The sequence below is a fragment of the Carassius carassius genome, chromosome 25, assembly GCF_963082965.1.
Source record: "Carassius carassius chromosome 25, fCarCar2.1, whole genome shotgun sequence".
NCBI classification, from domain to species: Eukaryota; Metazoa; Chordata; class Actinopteri; order Cypriniformes; family Cyprinidae; genus Carassius; species Carassius carassius.
Genome location: NC_081779.1, coordinates 7,600,678 through 7,620,430, shown reverse-complemented (window position 1 = coordinate 7,620,430; position 19,753 = coordinate 7,600,678). Strand labels below are relative to the sequence as shown.

Here is a 19,753-nt window from a genome sequence, read left to right as displayed (position 1 = left end):
AGCTCTGAAAACACATGGTCAGGGTGTGAGCTGCGAAATCAGTCTGCAGTGTGACAGCTGCTTTTACGGTCACAACAATAAAAAAAAAAAAAAAGAGAAAAGAAAAGAGAGGCCTCTGGAGACGAGCAGGAGGAAGGGAGGAACAATAGTGTGTAGGAGACAGAGACAGACAGAGAGAGATAGAGAGAAAGAGAGCTTTAGAGAAGGTAAACAAAGAACTGAGGCTGAAAGAAATGAAGAGAAAGTGAGAAAATGAGAAGCTGCCGTACAGAAAGAGATGGAGACAATGATAGGTAAATAAAACGAAAGAAGGCCTGAAAGAAAAGGCTACGTCTGAATGTACTATACATGAGTGGGGTATAAAATACAGCCGGTCAGTAAAAAGAGGTGCTTAACCTTCAGATAAGACATATGTTCAGATAAACTATATATCTTTTTCTACTCTTTTTCTGTGACATTTACAAATTTTGTGAATTTGTCATTTTCTTACAATAAAAATATACATTTCAATTTAAGATCAAATGAATATAATGTAGAAATGGGTAACAAGGTGGCAAAATTAATTAAATTAATCGTTCATACTGTCATTTAGTAGAGGGCAGCTAGCAAAAAAAATGTTTTCATGAAACAAATTTTTACACAAACTTAAGAAATATTTAAATGGTTAGAGACAGCGTTATCATAACTAGATCTAAAACAAAAATTAAAATAATAAAAAACATGAATAAAATAACAAATAAAAAATATGTGTATATTTTAAAGGCAACATTTCTCATTGTAATTAAGTTTAACTTGATGTGCTCAAATAACAAAAACTGAAATAAAAAAATTATAAAAACTATATAGACATACCTAAAAAAACAGATTCAAATTTAAATGTAAATAGAATCTCAGTGATACTAAAATAATACTGGTTTGAGCTGATGCAGTTTTTTTTAAACAGGAATGAAACAAATGTGACCTTTTAAAATTAAAACAATAACAGAAGAAGTGTGCATATGTTTACTAAGCCGTCTGGCAAAGACCCAAGTTTAGCCTGAATACAAAGGGAAGAGCCATACTTTAGTGTTATCCTCCTGAAACACACACACACATGGTCAAACTGATGTCTCTGACCTCCGATCATTGTCATGTGTTTCCTGTCACCAGTGAAACATGAACCTTGTCGAGACAAAATACTTCATCCTATTGATACATGCACAGGACAACATGTGCTTTGGCTCAGCTTGGGAATCATCCTTGTTCTAAAAAATTAGACTTGATGCTGAATGAAGAAACAGTTAGAAAAAGTAACCGATATCAATGCCATATTATTTTGCATGCACTAAATAAATACAATCAGGACAACAGGACACAGGAAATGACATCACACATCTCTGCAAAAAATACAAGGACGGCGACAATCGCATTTTCCAAAAATATCATTTATTTTCACATAAGAATCTTCACATTAACTGTTTTTTTTCTTATCAAAGGTCTTTTTCATATAATCCTCTTTATATACATAATATACATTTTACACAATACATATACAAAATAAGAATACGAGAATGAAAAAAGGAAAACAAAATGAATCAGAGTGATCTAACGTTAGTCGTATACAGCTGCGTCAGTCGTATGAACAACTGCCCGGAACTGAGCTTAAACAGCTACATCATGTCAGAGTCAGTGGTGTTTCGTTCATAGTGCTTTAGCTGATTCGTGTCATAAATGTGTGTCCTGTGTATGTAGATTAAATCAAACATAGCAGGCTTATATTCTAGTAACAGACTGATGTATCAGGTAGGTCAATTAATCAGTGGATATTTGGACATTTTGAGATTCATCGGTCAATAACTGTGGCTTTTTTTTTGTGGTGAATATTAATTAAATACTAAGTAAAAATATATGTTATAAATAAATAATTTTTTATTATTTAAACAGTATATATATATACATATATATATATATATATATATATAAAAAATGCAACTTAATGATTTTAAATATCATTTTCTATCATTAATAGAAATTTTATTTTATATTTATATTTGACATGGGCAACCCCATATACTCTATTATCAATATATATTCCAACTACCAACACAGATCAGTTGGGTTGTTTTCTTCCTTTGGCTTCCAGTTGTCCATTTGTGATGTGTAAGTGATTGTATGCCGTCTAAATGCTGAGGGTGCTGATCTGACCACTGTTCTGGGACAGATCAACACATCTCCTCTGCTAACATATACACACACACACACATGAGAGGGATTGTGTGTTTCTGGAAACATCAACATTTCCTGCTTTTCTTTCTGTCTTCCATCTACACATCTACATACACATGAATCCAACAAGTGTCTCCTCTCTTGCGTCTCATTTCCTCTTTCTCTATTACAGAGTAAACATTTGTGCTCAGTATATACAGTCATTTGTTCTGCAGCAAACCTAAGAATTTAATAACTCTTTAAACAACGAACGTACTAAAACAACACAGCATGTGTGAATGGAAGTGTGTCAGTGGGTTTGGTAAACAGTATTGATGCCCCCGTTTTCCGCTGACAGGGTGAGGGCGCCCAATCTGACATCCTCTACTCATTTCCACAGATGTCCCGTCACAGGTACCAGCACCATTTCAGTGGGAAAAGGGGGTTGTGTGTGTTCTGTGCTGCATTTCCAGGTTTAAATAAAGGTACAGCACACAGTCTTATAAAACCATGAGAAAATTGTGAGAATAAAACCCACTGAGTTAATGCTACATGAATTTCTCTGGATCAACAAAACATGAGAAAACAATGAAAGGTTTGATCGCTCTGCTCCTTCGTGAGAAGCTCTGTGGTCTTTGGCTCAATCTTGGCTTGCGTCCCCTCATTATGAAACTCAACTCTGTGGATGTGGACTGTCCACACTTAAAGTATGTGCTATTTCAAATTCTGCATTACTGTTTCAGTTTGTTCTTATCCAGGTATTGTGTAGCCTGGCATTTATATGAGCAAAATTCCCTTTGCATGAACAATATTTCCAGGAGAATACTGACGTCTCGTTTTGTTTCTTTAGAAGTGCCAGAATGTTCAAAGAACTCTTCATTCCAGTTACGCTTCTCCACCTGCACCAGCGGTGTGAGAGAGCTCCACTTTCTGTTCGCGTCTCCCAATGGCCAGCACTGGGATGTAAAGAGCTACCCCTGTGTGCTTCCATCAACACAGGCCGCTGTCATTATAGTCTTTTGTAAGTGTAATTTAGTCCAATGTTCATCTCACTGTAAGACCAGTAATAATAAAATGGGGAGTAAGGTTGTGAGGACAGTCCAGGACGCTATTGAAATGGCAGAGTTTGTCCGCTTGCTTTTCTGTACATCAGGAAGAGCCACAACAGGATCATCTGTAACAAGGAAGTAATAAATATTTAGTTTTTTAGTGGTTGTAGATGGTTTACAAAGATAAGGCCCGAAACCACATTGACTATTCACCATGCATAGTGGCAGTTTTTTACTGATATATAAGATTTTAATAAAGCAATAAAAAAAAGAATGCCTATTAGGGCTGTCACTTTTGTGAAAAATTATTTTAGATTTTTCAGACATAAGTGTTCATTGAATCGATTGTAAAATCGATTTTCCATGTCTAAAAAAAAAAAGACATTTCCTTTTTCAACGTCAAATAACGGAACGTAAAGAGAGCGCTGGAAACGCACACGTCAGCAATATTTCTTATTTATTGGCATGAAGTTTCGTGCAGAATAACAAACAGCAACAGGAGTGCAACATTCTCAAAAAAATATATATGCAGAGGGGACGGCTGCCATAACAAAAGAAAAACATCACTGCAGGCTTCAACCCGGCTGCATTTATGATTTAGACAATTCAAAAATCTCCAAGATTATTTTAAATAATGATTCAATCCATTTCAAACAACTGTTCAAAAAATGAAACTTTAAATGGACTTGAGAACAGGCCATGTGTGTTTTTTTTACTGAACGTAACCGACACTTAGGCTAGGCAGCACTAGGAAGGCATAATGAAATGCGCAAAAAGGCTATGGCCATTACAAATTTATTGGACAGGAAAACAAGTCGATCAACATTTTCGGGGTCCAGAGCAGAGCGTTTTTTATTCACTATATGTCCAGCTGTTGAGAAGACGCGCCCCGACCGCTCTGATGTCCCAGGGACACTCAGGTACAGCTGCTCAAGGTGGGGGTATTACTGCCAATTTTCCACCACAAAAGCCGGTCGCTGTCAGCTTGCAATGGTCCTTTTTATAACTCAGAATCTCCTGTAACTAGATGCGCGAATGAGGCAAATTCGCCTCTACCACGCTGCGAGACCTCCAGACGCGTATAAACGCGTCTTTACATTGACTTATCATTGAAATTATTTGCGCCAGACGCTCTTTTCGCTTTATTCAGCATAAGAGGTCGCCTTCGGCGTCACTGGGTCTTATAGGCGCGTAAAATTCTTTATTTTCTTTTTCTGCTTGTTTGTGAGTTTTGTTATATCTATATTTTTTAATTGCTTAATTCTTTTAAAATTAATAGTGTACATATTTGGTTAAAATCGATTCCCTATTTTTATTTTCGAAACTTTTTTTGGTTGGTCCGATCGATTTTCGAACTTAAAGTGACAGCCCTAATGCCTATTATGCTGTCCAAGGCTTTCAAAAACTGTAATATTGTGAAATTCTGTTACAAATTTAAAGTAATTGCTTTCTGTTTTAAAATATTTTAAAATGTAATTTATTCCTGTGATGGCAAAGCTTAATTTTCAGCATTATTACCCCAGTCTTCAGTATCACATGATCCTTCAGAAATCATTATAATATGCCGATTGGGTGCTCAAGAAACATTTCTTATTATTATCAATGTTAAAAAAACATTCTGCACGAAATGTCATGCCAATAAATAAGAAATATTGCTGGCTTGTGCGTTTCCAGCGCTCTCTTTACGTTCCTCCGTTATTTGACGTTGAAAAAGGAAATGTCTTTTTTTTGGGCAGCTTAATATTTTTGTGGAAAGGCAAAAGTGTGTTAAAATGATGTTGTGTAGAAACATCTGTGTACTTATACTTGGACAGCATACACTGCAACTGTATTCATGACATGTGTAAAATACTTTTTTTTTTTTTTACTCAGTGTGACTGTTACCTGCTGGTAACCGATTAGACGGTGTGTGAGCTCCTCCCGCTGTGCCCACCTTGGCTCCGCCTCCTGTGCCAACCCTGGCTTCTTGAGAACCTGAATGGAAACAAACACCAGTGAATACACAGGTCAACTGAAATTCAAAATATGTGGAGTTTTCAGATTTTTTTAGATTCAGATACTCACCATCATTGGCAACTACATCCACCCGGAGTCTCAGACACTCCTGTCCATGGTGGTGCAGTCGTTTGGCTGCAAGGCGAAAAAAAAAGAAGACTGTCAGGATTGAGGGAGATAAAAGGATAACGGAGAGAGGTAAATGAGTAGCAGAAAGGAGATTTGGTGTTAGATGTGTAGTGCCTAATCCATTTCTCTTTAGCAGCCATCTGGACCTGTGACCTGTCTGATCTCTTTTATTACAGTGGTGCAACTGTGCTCTAAGGTGCCTTGTTTACACTGTATCAGAGCTGCTAAATCCATTGATTTAAACTGCAACAGGGAAAATTGGGTTTAGCTGTGCTTTAGCTGTATTTGTATTTGACTAACTGACATTGATCTTTCCACTCCATCAAAACAGACCTAATGCATTTTTATCCATGAAACGCTCCATCTTTGACTGCACATTGTTTGCACAATTAACTTTTTTTTTAGCAGTATCCTTTCCTAAAACGGTCTAAATTGGGTTGGTTGAATTTCGCCATTCTTAATTCTAGACCTCCATATTCCAGTCTACATGCTGGCTGAATTGTGCTCCTTGTGTTTCCGACTGCCCAAAATCCCCAAGGATAGCCTATGGGGATGCCAGAAAGACACGTAGTAGTTTTGCTGCCAGTTTAGCAATTCACAACATGAATTGAAATGTATTCATTACTGTGGTGCTGAAGGAGGGCTTGAATTTGACTCACAGACTAAGCATTCAGCGCATGGTTTGTGGGGCAATAAATCTATAACGGGTTTTCGGATGTTCAATAGCATTTCCACCACTAACCATTCTTTAAAACGATCCACCATAAATGTTACATTCATAGTTTAAGTGCAAGCTGACTTTTGTAAGGCCTGAACTCACAGATGTAGTAGTAGCTCTCGCCCTGTCTGAACTCTTTTCCCAGAGTGAATGGCGTGAAGCGCTGGAACTTCTCTGAGAACTTCTCGGGTGCGTGTGGGGCGAAAGGGTGGCCGCATTCCCAACGCATCTGATCATAGGATTGTGGACGGCAGGTTTCATAGTCTTCGCGTTCCACCATGTAGAGAACGTAGCGCTCTGCGTCCTGTGACGGCACTTCGCCCAGTGGGTAGTGTGGGCAAACAATGTCCAGGTAGTCGTTCAGGTGTACCTCAACCGCATAGTTGTTCCATCGGAACCTAAAAGAGAATGAGTGATTCCGTAAATATTTTGTATAAAAATATAGCTAATGCTAATATATTAAAAACCTATAAAACTATTTTTTTTTTAGACAAGATCATCTAAGATTTGAGATCTAGCAATCTAGCAATGTCTGTCCCATCGGCGACAAGAATTCTTCATTTAGAGAACTTTCACAGAGAGTCTGACTTGAATGCCAAGCCTGATGCAATCACATTTTCAATTGCCCTCGCATTGATCTACAATACCATCTCAAAGACAAATCACAAAGGGATGGCGCCGGGCAAGAAAAGACAAAAAATGTGAACAATGGAAAGACAGATGAGTATGTTGATTTCTTAGAAGAAGAAGAGCCAAGACAGAAGCATGAATATAGATTATTCTGAACATCAGTTCACTGATCGAACAGGTCAGAGTCTACGAGAATGGCAGGAATATGGATGTGTTTGGCGTGAATTTGTGCATCATATTGATCTCGCTCGCCTTGTGAGAGCAGAGTCTTATTTACGCAAAGGCATTAGCTATGTGTCAGGTTGCATCACCAGTTGATGATTACTGACTATACAGTATGCAGAGACACACACTCATACTCACAAACACAAATGTAGAAATAAATTGGAGTTTCATCAACACTCCCTTACTCATTACAGATAAACACACGCACACTGGTTGACGGAGTCATACACACCCCGTCTACGCCACACTTCTCCCTTTCATTTGACACATGGAAGGAGGCGACAGAGACAGTCTGCCTGTCTGCTCCTCTCCATTCCCTCCCTCTCTCCAGCATTGGCTTTATTCTTGGTTCTGCTCCTGTAGCTCTTTTGCCAGTATTATATCTCTGTTTATGTGCTGCCCACTGATAGAAGAATGCCAGAGGCAGAAAGAATGCCCTTGTTTATTTATTCATCCATCCATCATCGGATGCCACTTTAGCTTCCATACGTTCATTTCTAAGCTCAGCTCAGGTTCAAGCTTTTTCATTATGAGCTCAATATCAGCCAGGCCTAAAACAGCTATATGGTGATTAGGTTTACTTCTTGTCCTCTGAAAATGTGTCTATCTTTTGTGGAGTCAAAGTTTTTTAATGTACTTTTAATGACAAGCTGTATTAGTGAACCTTGTTAATGCTTACTACCCTTTAAAGTTGCAATGAAACAAATGAAGAGAGTAATCATTTCTTTCATACCGTGAAGTACATCCAAAAGGGTATTTGGCTAAATTCAATGGTTGTTGTCTCAAGCTTGTATTCGATTGATAAAAGGGTTTAAGTGGACTAAATGGTTAGAGAATTCCAGCATACGGCACCAGAGAAAAGTCATTGGGAGATTGGTTTTTGACATTTCGATTCAAGATTGAAATATGCATTGTTGAACTGCGAGATCAATAACATGTATTTACAAAAATAGGTAGGGTGAAATTTCATTTGATGCTGACTGCAAAGTATTATTCTATAGTGTGTAATTTGTCTAGCATTGTTTATGCCAAGGATGTGATTGATACCTCAAATTGAGTGGTTTCGAAATATAAAATATCTAGACTTACAATTTCTACCTGGAAAAGTCGCAATTACTTTTAAATAAAGGAGTGACCCAAGGAGCCATATCTAGGGACTAGAATATCATAGAGATTTGGAAATGGACTCTTTTCACTTGGGCTACTAAGTTAACAACAACAAATGCCCTGCCTAGAAGATCCTAGCAACCTCATAGCAACATCTTAGCAACCACCTACAACACCTTATCATTATGGTGGTGGGTCGCGCACAAGCATTCACCACTCATAATTTCTTTAGAATGTTTAATACTCTAGCAAACTGAGTAAATTATCAGTTGACACTGAAACATTGCAGCACAAACTTCTCAAGGGCCTAAGTGAGCGTCATAGACACTAACTGGGATCCTCCTAACTTTCTGGAAAATTTCAGCTTTCCTCCCTGTCTGCCGGAAACAGCAGCTACGTTATTTCCCAGAGTGGGTGTTTGTCGTGTGTGACAACATCCACACTTCTGCTCGATGATCAAAGTCTCCAAAGTCTTTCTCGCTCTCTCTTTTTCTTGTTTGTTGATGGGGGACCACTTGGTCTTAGGACAGACGATCTGGCTCCAGACCTCTTCTAGTCTTACACACACACACAGCCCTTTTAATTGGCCTGCCACTTTCACTCACTGCTGATCCAAACACACACACATACACATAGAGTTACACATAAAGCCAAACCTAGTACTCCCAGTCACACACTTCAATTCTCTGGTGGCCGTGTACTATGGAAGCATACGGGTAGCAATATTCAATTTGGAATGTAATATGCAAAATGACAATGCAATATGTAAAATGGCAATGCATTTCTGTATTTACATTTACATTTTCTAAATACATTTGTGCAATGTTTGGTCCAAAATGAAAATTAAATTACATAATTTTCATTTGCCATTTCACACACTAGTTTTAATATGTAAAATTAATACTCATTTTAACACTTTATAAGTTGCAAAATTAAAATGAAAATGTATTACAGAAATGATTAGATATTAATAAAATGTTCAAGCAAAAACTGTGGCAAAATTATCATTCAAATGCTATTTTTCTTAATTGCATTAACACTCACAGTCAAGACACTTACGACTGCATTTTCATTCAATGTCCCGCAATGAATGTAGCAAAATTCAATGTGCACATTGAAAATGCATTCCGAGCCGATCACGTATCCGCCCCCTCGCGCCATGTCAATCACTGCGTGATTACATTCCAAATTGAATATTGCTACCCGTATGCTTCCATAGTGTACGGGAGTCACACACTGATGCATCTTAGTTTGATGAATGAAGCAAATATACCTCATAGCCAATAATAATTTACATGTCTCACATTCTTTAACTGCTGTCACCAGATGCTTGGGAGTAGTCATCTGGTGCACCAGAACACACACACCCCGTTAAAGCCCTGATTAAAATCTGCTTGTGGTATGGCCCCAATGTGTTCATCAAAAGAGGTTCAGGAGGGGGGGAAATTAAAACACAAAGACTGGAATTAAAGTGGTCCCAGAGGGGGGCAATTATGCTGCTCCCCCCTCAGCCCCTGGGGGCTGGGAGTCAGTGGGGAGGGTGGGAGAAAGCAGTGGGGGATGGACCCCATCTCAATACAGGGGTCAGCGGGTGCTCCCTGTGCTAGTGTCCTTTCAAATGCTACAGTTACTTTATCAATGCCTTTATTCATAGTACAGTAATGCCATTCATCATACATACTGGGCTAAACTTCATCTTGAGCATCCATGAACTTAAATCATTTATGCTTTGTGTTCTGCCTCTGATTTTTTTGTTTGTTTGTTCCAGGCTTTTGTTGGGACTTTAAAACCGAGGTACGTACCGAACCGTGATTTTTGCGTACCGTTACACCCCTAATATATATATATATATATATATATATATATATATATATATATATATATATATATATATATATATATATATATAAATAATTTAAGTAAATAAAATATGAGAATGAATGAATTCTGTGCCTGATTTAAGAACACAGAAACCTGGCAGAAGAATACGGGTGAATACGGTTGCTTGTGAGTCACGTCCGTGCTTACCGTAAAACATGAATAGCTGAAGTGTTTTCATCCTGAACTCATCTTCTTGTAAATATCAATGGAATGCTCAGTAGAAAGAATCGACTTGATGCCAAATGGGTGACTGTAGGGTTAATCTCTGGTCTCCTAATCTTTAGTTCAAAGTTTTGTTTTTGTTGTTCTTTTTTAGCCCTTCTAAGCCTGTCTATCAATTGGTCTCACCTCCCTCTCCCTTTCTCATTTCAACACTCTATCACTCGCTGGAATGTTAGAGGTTACAGAAAGGGGGGATGATCAGTGGGGGGTGAGAGGGTGAGGAAATACTCGGAAGACAGCAGCGCAGACCTTAACACACACTTACACACAGATGCAGAGAAGTTGGTAATACTCCAGAAAGTACACAATTTAACATTCTTTCCACATTCACCCATTTAAAAGGGAAGGTCTGAGGTATTTAAACACCCACCCACCCATACACACACACACACACACACACACACACACACACACACACAGTCACTTGCTCAAACAATAGGTCCGCCAACATCCTTGTCATTCAATCTGTGATCTTTTGTAGCTTTCACCACCTGATACTACAGTCTATATGGTAATTGACAAAATTCTGACCCCGGATCTGTTCAAATATCTATCCTTCACTCTCACCTGCACACCTGCGTTCGCTGGCTAAATCAAGTTTGCCATTAGCCCATGAAACTTCTATTGTTTTAATTCAGCACTAATGCAGCAGGCGTTGTTCCGGGTGACTGGTTCGGAATGCAGTGTGGCAGGATCATTGGGTGTTCTGTGCTCCGGGATTACCCGACATAGGTTGCAGAGGGGCCAGGGGCCTCATTTACTTTAATGCAAGCAGAAAGAGAGAGAGAGATGAGGGGCCCATAGCGAGCGCTTTTATTGTTCTGAAACACAGTTGGAGCGTATCAGTGGAGTGGTTCAGTTGGAAATGCAACAAAGGCTGGTAGGAGACAGAGAGAGCGATAGAATGAAAAAGGGAAAGGAATGGGTGAGATGGTTCGGTTTGGAAGGAAGATTTTGTAAAAAACTGCTTTGTACTGTGCAGGTGTAAGATAGAAAAAGAATGTGAAGAATGGAAAAAAGCAAGGAATCCTTTGATTAACCAGAACGGGTCGCTCTTGTGCTTGTCCTCACCCTGACTCAGTCCAGACCCACTCTTTCATCTTTTCTTCAATCCATCCATCTCTGTCCACTCTCTCGGTTCATCTCTCAGCGCTCAATAAGCCTGTTTGATCCCCCATTCATTCTCCCAGTGACCCCGCCCCCAGGCATTCTCAACCAATCAGAGAGCGGCTCGCTGGAATTCGAGTTATGTTGGTTAGTGACCTACGTTTGTGGACACTAACTCTGGCCCTTTGCGATTGCCATGGCAACCAAATCCAACCAGTTCCCCCATTTGAGAGACTATTCCACACCAGGGTTTTTTTCAATCTATCTTGTGTATAAAGAGTCTTAAAATCTAATTCCTTATTTGTCCAATCTGTCACACTAATTACAGACCTAATCAGTCAACTGTACCAACTGGCTCTGCTCAGCTCTGATGTCCTCTCATAGATAAATGGATTACATAAATAATTAGAAAAATGTGAGCACTCAGTATGAAGGGGAATGAGAAGTACACAAGGCGACTCATATCACTATAAAAATTACCTCAGTAGTTCCTTGCATTCTTTAGGAATTAGCCATCCTGCAGGGGGAGTGGCCTCTCGCACCGTGCCATAATAAAATGTGTGCAATGCACTGTGGGAACGGACCTTCATCTAAAACACCAGTCCATTCAAGAACAGTACAAACAACAAGAGTGTGGAGACAAGACCACATGGGGTTGAGATTGTGACAACAAGATCCTAAGACATTAAACACACTGACACAAACAGCACATCCCTGACAAATACTTAGCTTGTGATTGTAAAGCGCTGTTAAATGTATCTGTGGTCTTAAATATGAGAGGAACGGATTAAACATGAAAGATAAATAAAAGATGTTCAAAAATGAAGAAGGAACAATTCTGGGAATTGTGAAGGAGTTGAAGACTGTGACAGCAGCTGTACGATTAAACAGAAAGATAACAGTATTATTGAAGGTGTAATGAACAAATCATCTTTGAACCAAAGTGCGTGAGAAAGCAATGAGTGCAAGACGGGCTGTAGATAAAACGATCGCTTTCACAAGCCCTTTAACTTGTGTGAATAATATTTCAGAGTATGCTGCATATGAGGAAGTGTGTATCTGAGACTTTTGTAACATGTGGGCCGCTTGCGTGCGCAAGTGTGTGAGAAAGGTTTTGTTAATTGTACACGCAGGATGTGCTGTTTTCCCGGGAAAACACTTGGCCAGGAAACTCACGCCAGACGAGGGAAAAGACCGTCTCCTCAACCTTTGGCAAGAGTTTACTTGAAAATTCACAATATAGTAAATCTCTCAGGACTTGACAAATGTCACATATTTTGCACATTATATAAAGAAAACACTTCTGCCGATAGGGACTGCCTGTAGGAGCTTCAATGAATAAGGTCTGCTGGTGAAGATTATCATGGGTCAGCAATCAGCAAAAAAAAGGAGCCAGATTAAATTCACAAGATGAAAGATTAAGAGCCTGTAGAGCTTTGTGAATGATTTGAATTCTGAAGATATCGGCAGAATACAGACTCAGGGAATGGATGGTATGGGCATGGAGAAGGTGAAAGGGAGGAGAAAAGGGGAGTGAGACAGGCTCTTGTGGTTATGGCTTCCAAACCGGATAAAGAAAGCCAAGGAAAACACCTCTCGTTCTTTCTTCCTTTACAGAGGGAAAGGAAATAAGGACAGGAACTGAATAAAAGGATGAAAAGCGTTGGCGTGTATGGCTGAGATAAAAGGTAGAGGGAATGAAGGAGAAGCCAGATGGGAGATCGGGAGAGAGGTGGGCTCGAGTGGTGGCCTCCCTATTTGAAGACCACCAGAGAAAGTGACAGACTACAGAGAGTGAATGGCACTTCATCACTCACTCTCTCACTGTCAGTCGAACATGCACACACACAGATCTGATGAGTTTAATGCTAAGTGACATGCAGACAAAAGCAAAATGGCACTTTATCACCGGTTTCTATCTCCCCTTCTCGTCTCCGCACACATTTACAGACACTCACAGTGACAGACACACTGCATGAATGCCACTTCTTTTTGGCTGTGAACTCATGGCCTGCAATTGGTCACACTAGCCCCTGGTTTTGTTCCACTGCAGATCGGTGATGGGAGTGTGCTAATTTGGCTGGAACATATAACAAAAAAGCACTTAGTTGGCAAAACCCCACAAGCAAAAAAAAAAAAAAAAGCCCTGTTCCCTGGAAGAAAAACCCCCCACAAGTGAATGGGACATTTTGGGTAGAAAAACAAGAAAGCCCCATTTCTGGCTGAATTAAACCATGTAAAAGGCCTTTTTACAGGGTGAAACAGTAACTCAATGGGGTGATCGCGGACAAGTAGAGAAGAAACAAAAATGTGCGGAGGTCGGAGAGTTTTGGGGTACTGATGGGATAAGGGCAGGGCAAAACGATCGAGGGAAAGAGTTAAAGGAAAAGAAGTGGAGGAGAGGTTGAACTTTTTGGCAGTTAACCATGCGGTACGGGGCACACAGCCAGAGGAAAGGGAGGAGGTTTGGGAAGAACAGGTAGGAGAGAAAGGCCAACAAAAGACAAGAAAGATACAGAAAGGGAAGAAATCTCTATAAGTCTTTGAGTGCTAACAAAATAATAACAGCAACCGTTCCAGAAAAGATTTAGCATCCATAAGTGATATTAAAAGATTAGTTCACCCTAGTCATCATTTACTCACTCTCATGTTGTTCCAAAACCAAATTTTTTTTTCTTTGTGTGGAACATAAAAGGAGAAACTGTGAATAGTGGACTACCTGTTCTTTGCTGTACAATTACAATAAATGAGGGCTTTCGAGCATCAAAAAGCATAAATAAAAGATAATAAAAGTGATTCATATGTGTCAAATTACAATTTTCCTGAAGTCCTGCAGTGGCTTGAGTGACAAACAAAGGGATTTTAAGTTGTTATTAAAAAAACAAAAAACAAAACAAAAAAGATGTATTTGGGACAAGATCATTGAGATGGTAAGTACAAGATTTATGACCGAATCAGTCAGACCAGTTTTCTGAACTGTCTTAAACAATACATTGAAAAAGTTCCATTTAAAAGAATGATTCGTTCTGAATGGGACTTTGTCTTCATCTCATGAACTTTTGTGAAAATGCCAAAGAAAGCTAGGATGGGTGTCACCGTTTTCAGTGAATGATGACGCAGTCTGTTCCTCACACAAAACTATCATGTGAGTTAAGATATCTTGGAATATAGTTTGGAGCTCTTTTAAGATATATAATATGTTATTGGTGCACTGCTTTCTTTCACTTTCTGGTTTCAACAACAAGAGGGTGAATAAATAAAATTTGTAATTTTTGGTGAACTATTACTAGTGGTACTTTCAAATGGTTAAACTTGGAGAAAAACACTCTTCAGGAGCACTCAGAGAATTTAATAGAAAAAGTTTAGTTAATAAATATATGTGTGAGTCAGTGAATCATTAACAAGGGCTTGATTACAACTGCTCACCAGGGCACTCCTTAATCAGCTCACACCTTCCGGTTGATCAACTATCGACTGTGAGTGACACTACAACACGTGTTTCAGCAAGCACACCAAGAACACGCACCAACACATTCAAACATGCACACTTACACGACCTGACTCAGAATCACCTCTCATGCTGAAAAAAAAAAAAACTCAGCTGCAATGATCTATCGACCCTGAAGTCAACCTTCCCCCAAGACTTATATACACACATGCACACACTCTGCTGACGATGTGTGTTGGAGACATCGATGCATATAATGCAACCACATTATTACACTTCATGGACTATATTTAATTCGTGGAATTAAAAGAAAAAAATACAGACAGAACTGCAGAAAGAAAGTAGTGCAAAATGTAATGTGGAATAAAGGCAGAAAGAAAGACATGCAGGAAAAAAAGCATCTCCTCAGCCCCTCTAGTATTTCTATGAAAACAGGATTAGATGACAGAGCGAGGGAGCGAGGGAGAGAGAGAGAGAGAAAGAAAGAGAGATAGAGAGAGAGAGAGAGAGAGAGAGAGAGAGAGAGAGAGAGAGAGTAAGATTATATGGAATGAAATGTGGATTACATAGGTGCTAAAATGACCACTGTTTGGACATTGAAATAATCATTACATCTGCTGGAGGAAACACTTGATGGTTTAAGTGTGTGTGTGTGTGTGTGTGTGTGTAAGTCGATGGTTTAAGTGTGTGTGTGTGTAATTCATCAGTTTTCAGTATGTTATCAATGTTTCTCTGTTTACACTTATACAGTCTTGCTGCCTTTGTTGTCTTTTGTGGTATATTAACATAAATATTCAGAGATGTCAAAATCATTACTGTAACCCCATATGTATGACCCCACCCCTTATCTGTCAAGTTTTGATAAATAGGATTAATTTGCTCAAATAAGTTAATTTCTGTAAACCGGTTCAAAATAGTACTTTATTTTATTGTTTAATCAATATATTTTGTTATGTTATTATTTCATTCAATTACTTTTAGTATTAGCACTCAAAACGATTCTCAGAAGTCCACTCACATTTTTTTGGTAAATATTTTTATGGTTTTATGTTTTTTTTTTTATAGTTGAATACTCCTGAATGTAGTTAAATACACTACAGTTTATGTTTTGCAAAATAACATTTCCTACATGCTCGAAAAAATATGCTAAAAGATAGCACCTCTGAAACAAAGTTCTTCCCTTCAGTCAACCCCAAACGCTCGGTGAATCGGTTCAATCGAATCTATATAAAGATCCAAAAAACGCGTCTGCCTCGAACCAGTTTTGCAATCCAGTCATCTGCTCTGCACGTATCAGTCGGAAAAGTCACTCGACATTCAACACCTATATTTCAACACTTTACTGACTCATAGGCTACACGTCAAAAGAGCAAAACGATCAATTTCTTCCTATTTTTCTGTTTAGTCTTTTGGGTTTTCCCACCATGAATTAACATCACCATGGCAAGACCGCTGCTGAGTTTACATTACATGAATATGGTCATTTAATAGGCTACTACTATTGCTGTGAAGATATGTACGAGAACGAGCATAGTCAGCACACACTCAGCATGCATCACTTCTTCCTAGAAAGAGGCAGATTTGCGCATCACATGTAGCCTACAAATACAGGTAAACAAACATTTCGGTGGTGGGTAGCAGGCAGATTATGACGCAATAAGAGTACCTGAATTATGCAATCTGTTACTGGTAAAGATGTAACAAAATCATAATGTCAAAAAACAACAACACATCTACAATGTAAACAAACACGAGTCTCCAACTCCGCTAGACATTCAAATGCACTGACCATATAACGCCTATTAACACAAACACACACACACACACACACACACACACACACACACACACACACACACACACACACCGTAATATAATTTAATTCAACTCTGAAAAAAGCTATATGATGCTGAAGTTTGCAAAAAGCTACTATAACTAGCAGCGTTTCAGCATAAATTGTTATAATCATTATCAAAATATTAAATTTAAAGGAAAAGAAAAGAGTGGTAAAAAATAAATAAATACATTATTTACTTACTTAGAGTTGGTACTATTCCAGAAAACAGTGTGTCTCTCAGCAGAGGCGAGCAAAGCGCAGAGACTCGCTGCGATGTATAAAAGCCACATCAGATCCATTATAGAGTCTGTGATTCAATCCAAATGAAGAAATTAACCAGCTAGGTAACGTTTCTTCAAAAGCCCTGTTTCCATACAGCTATAACCCGCTCTTGAGCTGGTTACTGGCGTATTTGAACTAAGCGCAGCAAAGATTGCCCATAAATCAAGAAATCCGTATCTTTTATCTTTCTAGTAGGTACTGAATGAAACTTTCTTCACGTCGCATTTTGGTTTTGTGGAAAGACCTTCGTTCAAACCACGCCCCCAAAGCTAAAACAGCCAATCAGCACACAGGCATCGTTCCACACAACGGAGTAGTAGTCGATCGCCCTCTACAGACGCATTGTAGCTCAAACTGAGGTTGGGGAATTGATTGATTAACATATTTTCCTATGTACTGCTTATAGGAATTATTCTTAGAAATCCGACATGGTTATGGAACACCATGATATTAAAAATAAAGGTTCCTTGAGGCCAGTCTGATTGGATTATTCGAGTGAACTGAAGTGTTAAAGGTTTCTTAAAGGCCCCCTTTTAACACTTAGGGTATAAATGCTTTCATCTTCTCCAATCAACAAAAGTTTTTATAAATAACAAGCCATTGACACTTTCACACTTTCAAGTTAGACTAGTCTTTGGTCAATCCAATTTGGTCTGCCTTCATTTGTTCTTTCTAGATTATACAATTGATATTTGATAGCTTAATACAGTTGATTAACCTCCCACAGAGAAGAGTCAAACAAATGACATGCTCCTAATATAAAAGCATATATTGTGGTTAGCATGTTTTCAAAAAATGAATTTGATGAATTTCTTCTTAAACATAACACATTTTTACATACATCTTGGTGTTGTTTTAGAAACAAAGTGTATTTGAACGACCTAAAAAAATGATGATTTTTGCATACTAATGCATATGCATATTCATATTTTGGACAAAGAGATAATGTAATGTACCCCCCCCCCCCCAGATTTAGGAAATCATTTTTATTCTAGAGAATGTCTAGTGTGCATCTCACACTTTCAATCTAGTCCCACTTGCTCACTATCACATACACTTTTTTGAGGTGTCTGGCACAATACACACTGTCTGCTAACAGACTCAAGAACAGCCAGCAGGCATTTTAGCACTATTGTCAAAACAGCAGTTACTTCTGCTGAATGCTAATGTATAATTCAAGCACCTCTCACGGAGCAAATCATGGGGCTCAAGTCTCTTCTCTCCTTTTAATAATGAGACAAACCCAACATCTACTCAACCAACCAAAAAAATAGAAATATATGTAAACTCAGGAAAGATCTTTGAAGTTTTTAATTTCGATACTGGTAAGCATTTCCTAGGCCACCTTTTTTCAGATTCTGTTTGTTATAGTTTGTCAATTGGCCTATGTCAAAACTATAGTTAACATTTGCTATATTTACATCTTGCTCTTACCGTACATAACCTAACCAATTCACTTGCGTAAACCCCTTCAGTCACGTGTTGTCAATTATTTCAGTGCCGTTTCTTTCTTTCCTTTTTGATGTTTACTCTTAAATCATGTTTTATGGTCTGTCAGCTCCTTTTCAAGCCTCCTCTTTAGTTTTATAAAACTTTGCCTCTAATTGGTCTTGATTTGAAAGTGTTGTATGTCTGTATGATTTATTAATTTTTTACAAAAGTTAAACCAAACAAGCAAGAAATAAGCAGTCATATTTCATTTTCAGTGGAATCTTACATTCTATTTTGAGATTTGTTTTACTTTACCGTCAAAATGGCAGGATATAATGAAAAATTCCCACTATTATACTCTAATTTGTCTATTGCATAAACACACTCCAGCTTTCCTCACCACTCTGAAACAGCTGCATGATGCATATCCATCAGGATCTCGTTGGATTTTCGCACCACCTTTAGCCTTCCAGTTCAATCCAGTGAGGAATGTGATGTCTGCAACAGCTGTATGTCCTAACAGGTAAGCAAGCAATAACAATATATCTTAAAAAAACAGACAGCGACTTCCTCATGAGCATTCAATATTGCACAACATAAAGCAAATGAATCATGATCCTGATGTCAACCTCATATAATTAGTCAGTGTTTATGGGAATCGATCAGGGCATGGGCTTTGTGATGGTGTACAGCAAATGTATTTGCTCTCTATCAAAGCCTAGTGAGCAGCATGTGTAGGATGTAATTTAAAGCTGAATAGGTCCTATTTTGATACATAGGATGTTCCAACATTATGCTGTCTTCAAAACTATATTGATTTGGTCAAATTCAAATCCCAGAATGAACTGAGTTAAAAAATAATAATAATTATATATATTGCACAAAATGGGAAAAATATGTAATTCATTTAATACAAAAAAGTATTAATAAAAAACAGTATCAGTAATACACACAGACAGACACACACATTTAATATTTTACCCAAAAATGGCTGTTAGCATATCAACATGATAAAGGCAGTTATTAAAAACAATAGATTCTGTGTACTCTGCTGAAGGAGTGCTTTTCGTGAGACATTTGTGCTGCTTTTTGTCCTGTAAGGCATTCTAAATCGGCCATTTATGAGGTTAGGATGCTGGCTGAATAGGCATTTAACTAGGTTTTGGAAGGGAGCCACTGTAAGCTTGCTGTAACGTGTTTATTTCTTGGGTCTTGTCCTGGTCTTGGCATCTATTAAAGTTAAACATTTCTGAAAATGTTACAGGGAACTGATTTTCCATTTCTTTTCTTCTTCCTCATTTTTTTTTTTTTGAACACCACTCACGTTTATCACAGACAGGCAAAGGGTTTACCACAAATGATATAGTTAGACGTTGGCACAAGTGGCACCAAATTTTAGCATGGATGACATAATAGTCTATATTGCATATTTACATCATTAGATAAAGATGATATGAATACTCCATACATGTTTACATATAATAATGTAATATTCTGACATATATAGA

General features: G+C 38.3%; 1 protein-coding gene across 1 annotated transcript; it reads right to left on the bottom strand.

Moving 5' to 3' along the window:
- Positions 1 to 1,403: 1,403 nt before the first annotated feature.
- LOC132104039 (ephrin-A1-like) lies at positions 1,404 to 17,028 on the bottom strand. The gene is made up of 5 exons (XM_059509223.1): positions 16,734 to 17,028; positions 6,178 to 6,473; positions 5,298 to 5,363; positions 5,118 to 5,207; positions 1,404 to 3,358 (listed from the first exon to the last, which is right to left on the bottom strand). The coding sequence occupies exons 1-5, from the start codon at positions 16,829 to 16,831 to the stop codon at positions 3,234 to 3,236; spliced, it is 675 nt and encodes a 224-aa protein (XP_059365206.1). The 5' UTR covers positions 16,832 to 17,028; the 3' UTR covers positions 1,404 to 3,233.
- Positions 17,029 to 19,753: the final 2,725 nt, after the last annotated feature.

Excerpts from the sequence above, each read along its gene's own strand:
- LOC132104039 (XM_059509223.1), bottom strand. The coding sequence starts at position 16,831 with ATGGATCTGATGTGGCTTTTATACATCGCAGCGAGTCTCTGCGCTTTG. Across the intron at positions 5,208-5,297 it reads GGATGTAGTTGCCAATGATG|GTTCTCAAGAAGCCAGGGTT; the intron begins GTGAGTATCTGA and ends GTTTCCATTCAG. Across the intron at positions 3,359-5,117 it reads GTCTAATCGGTTACCAGCAG|ATGATCCTGTTGTGGCTCTT; the intron begins GTAACAGTCACA and ends TCCTTGTTACAG.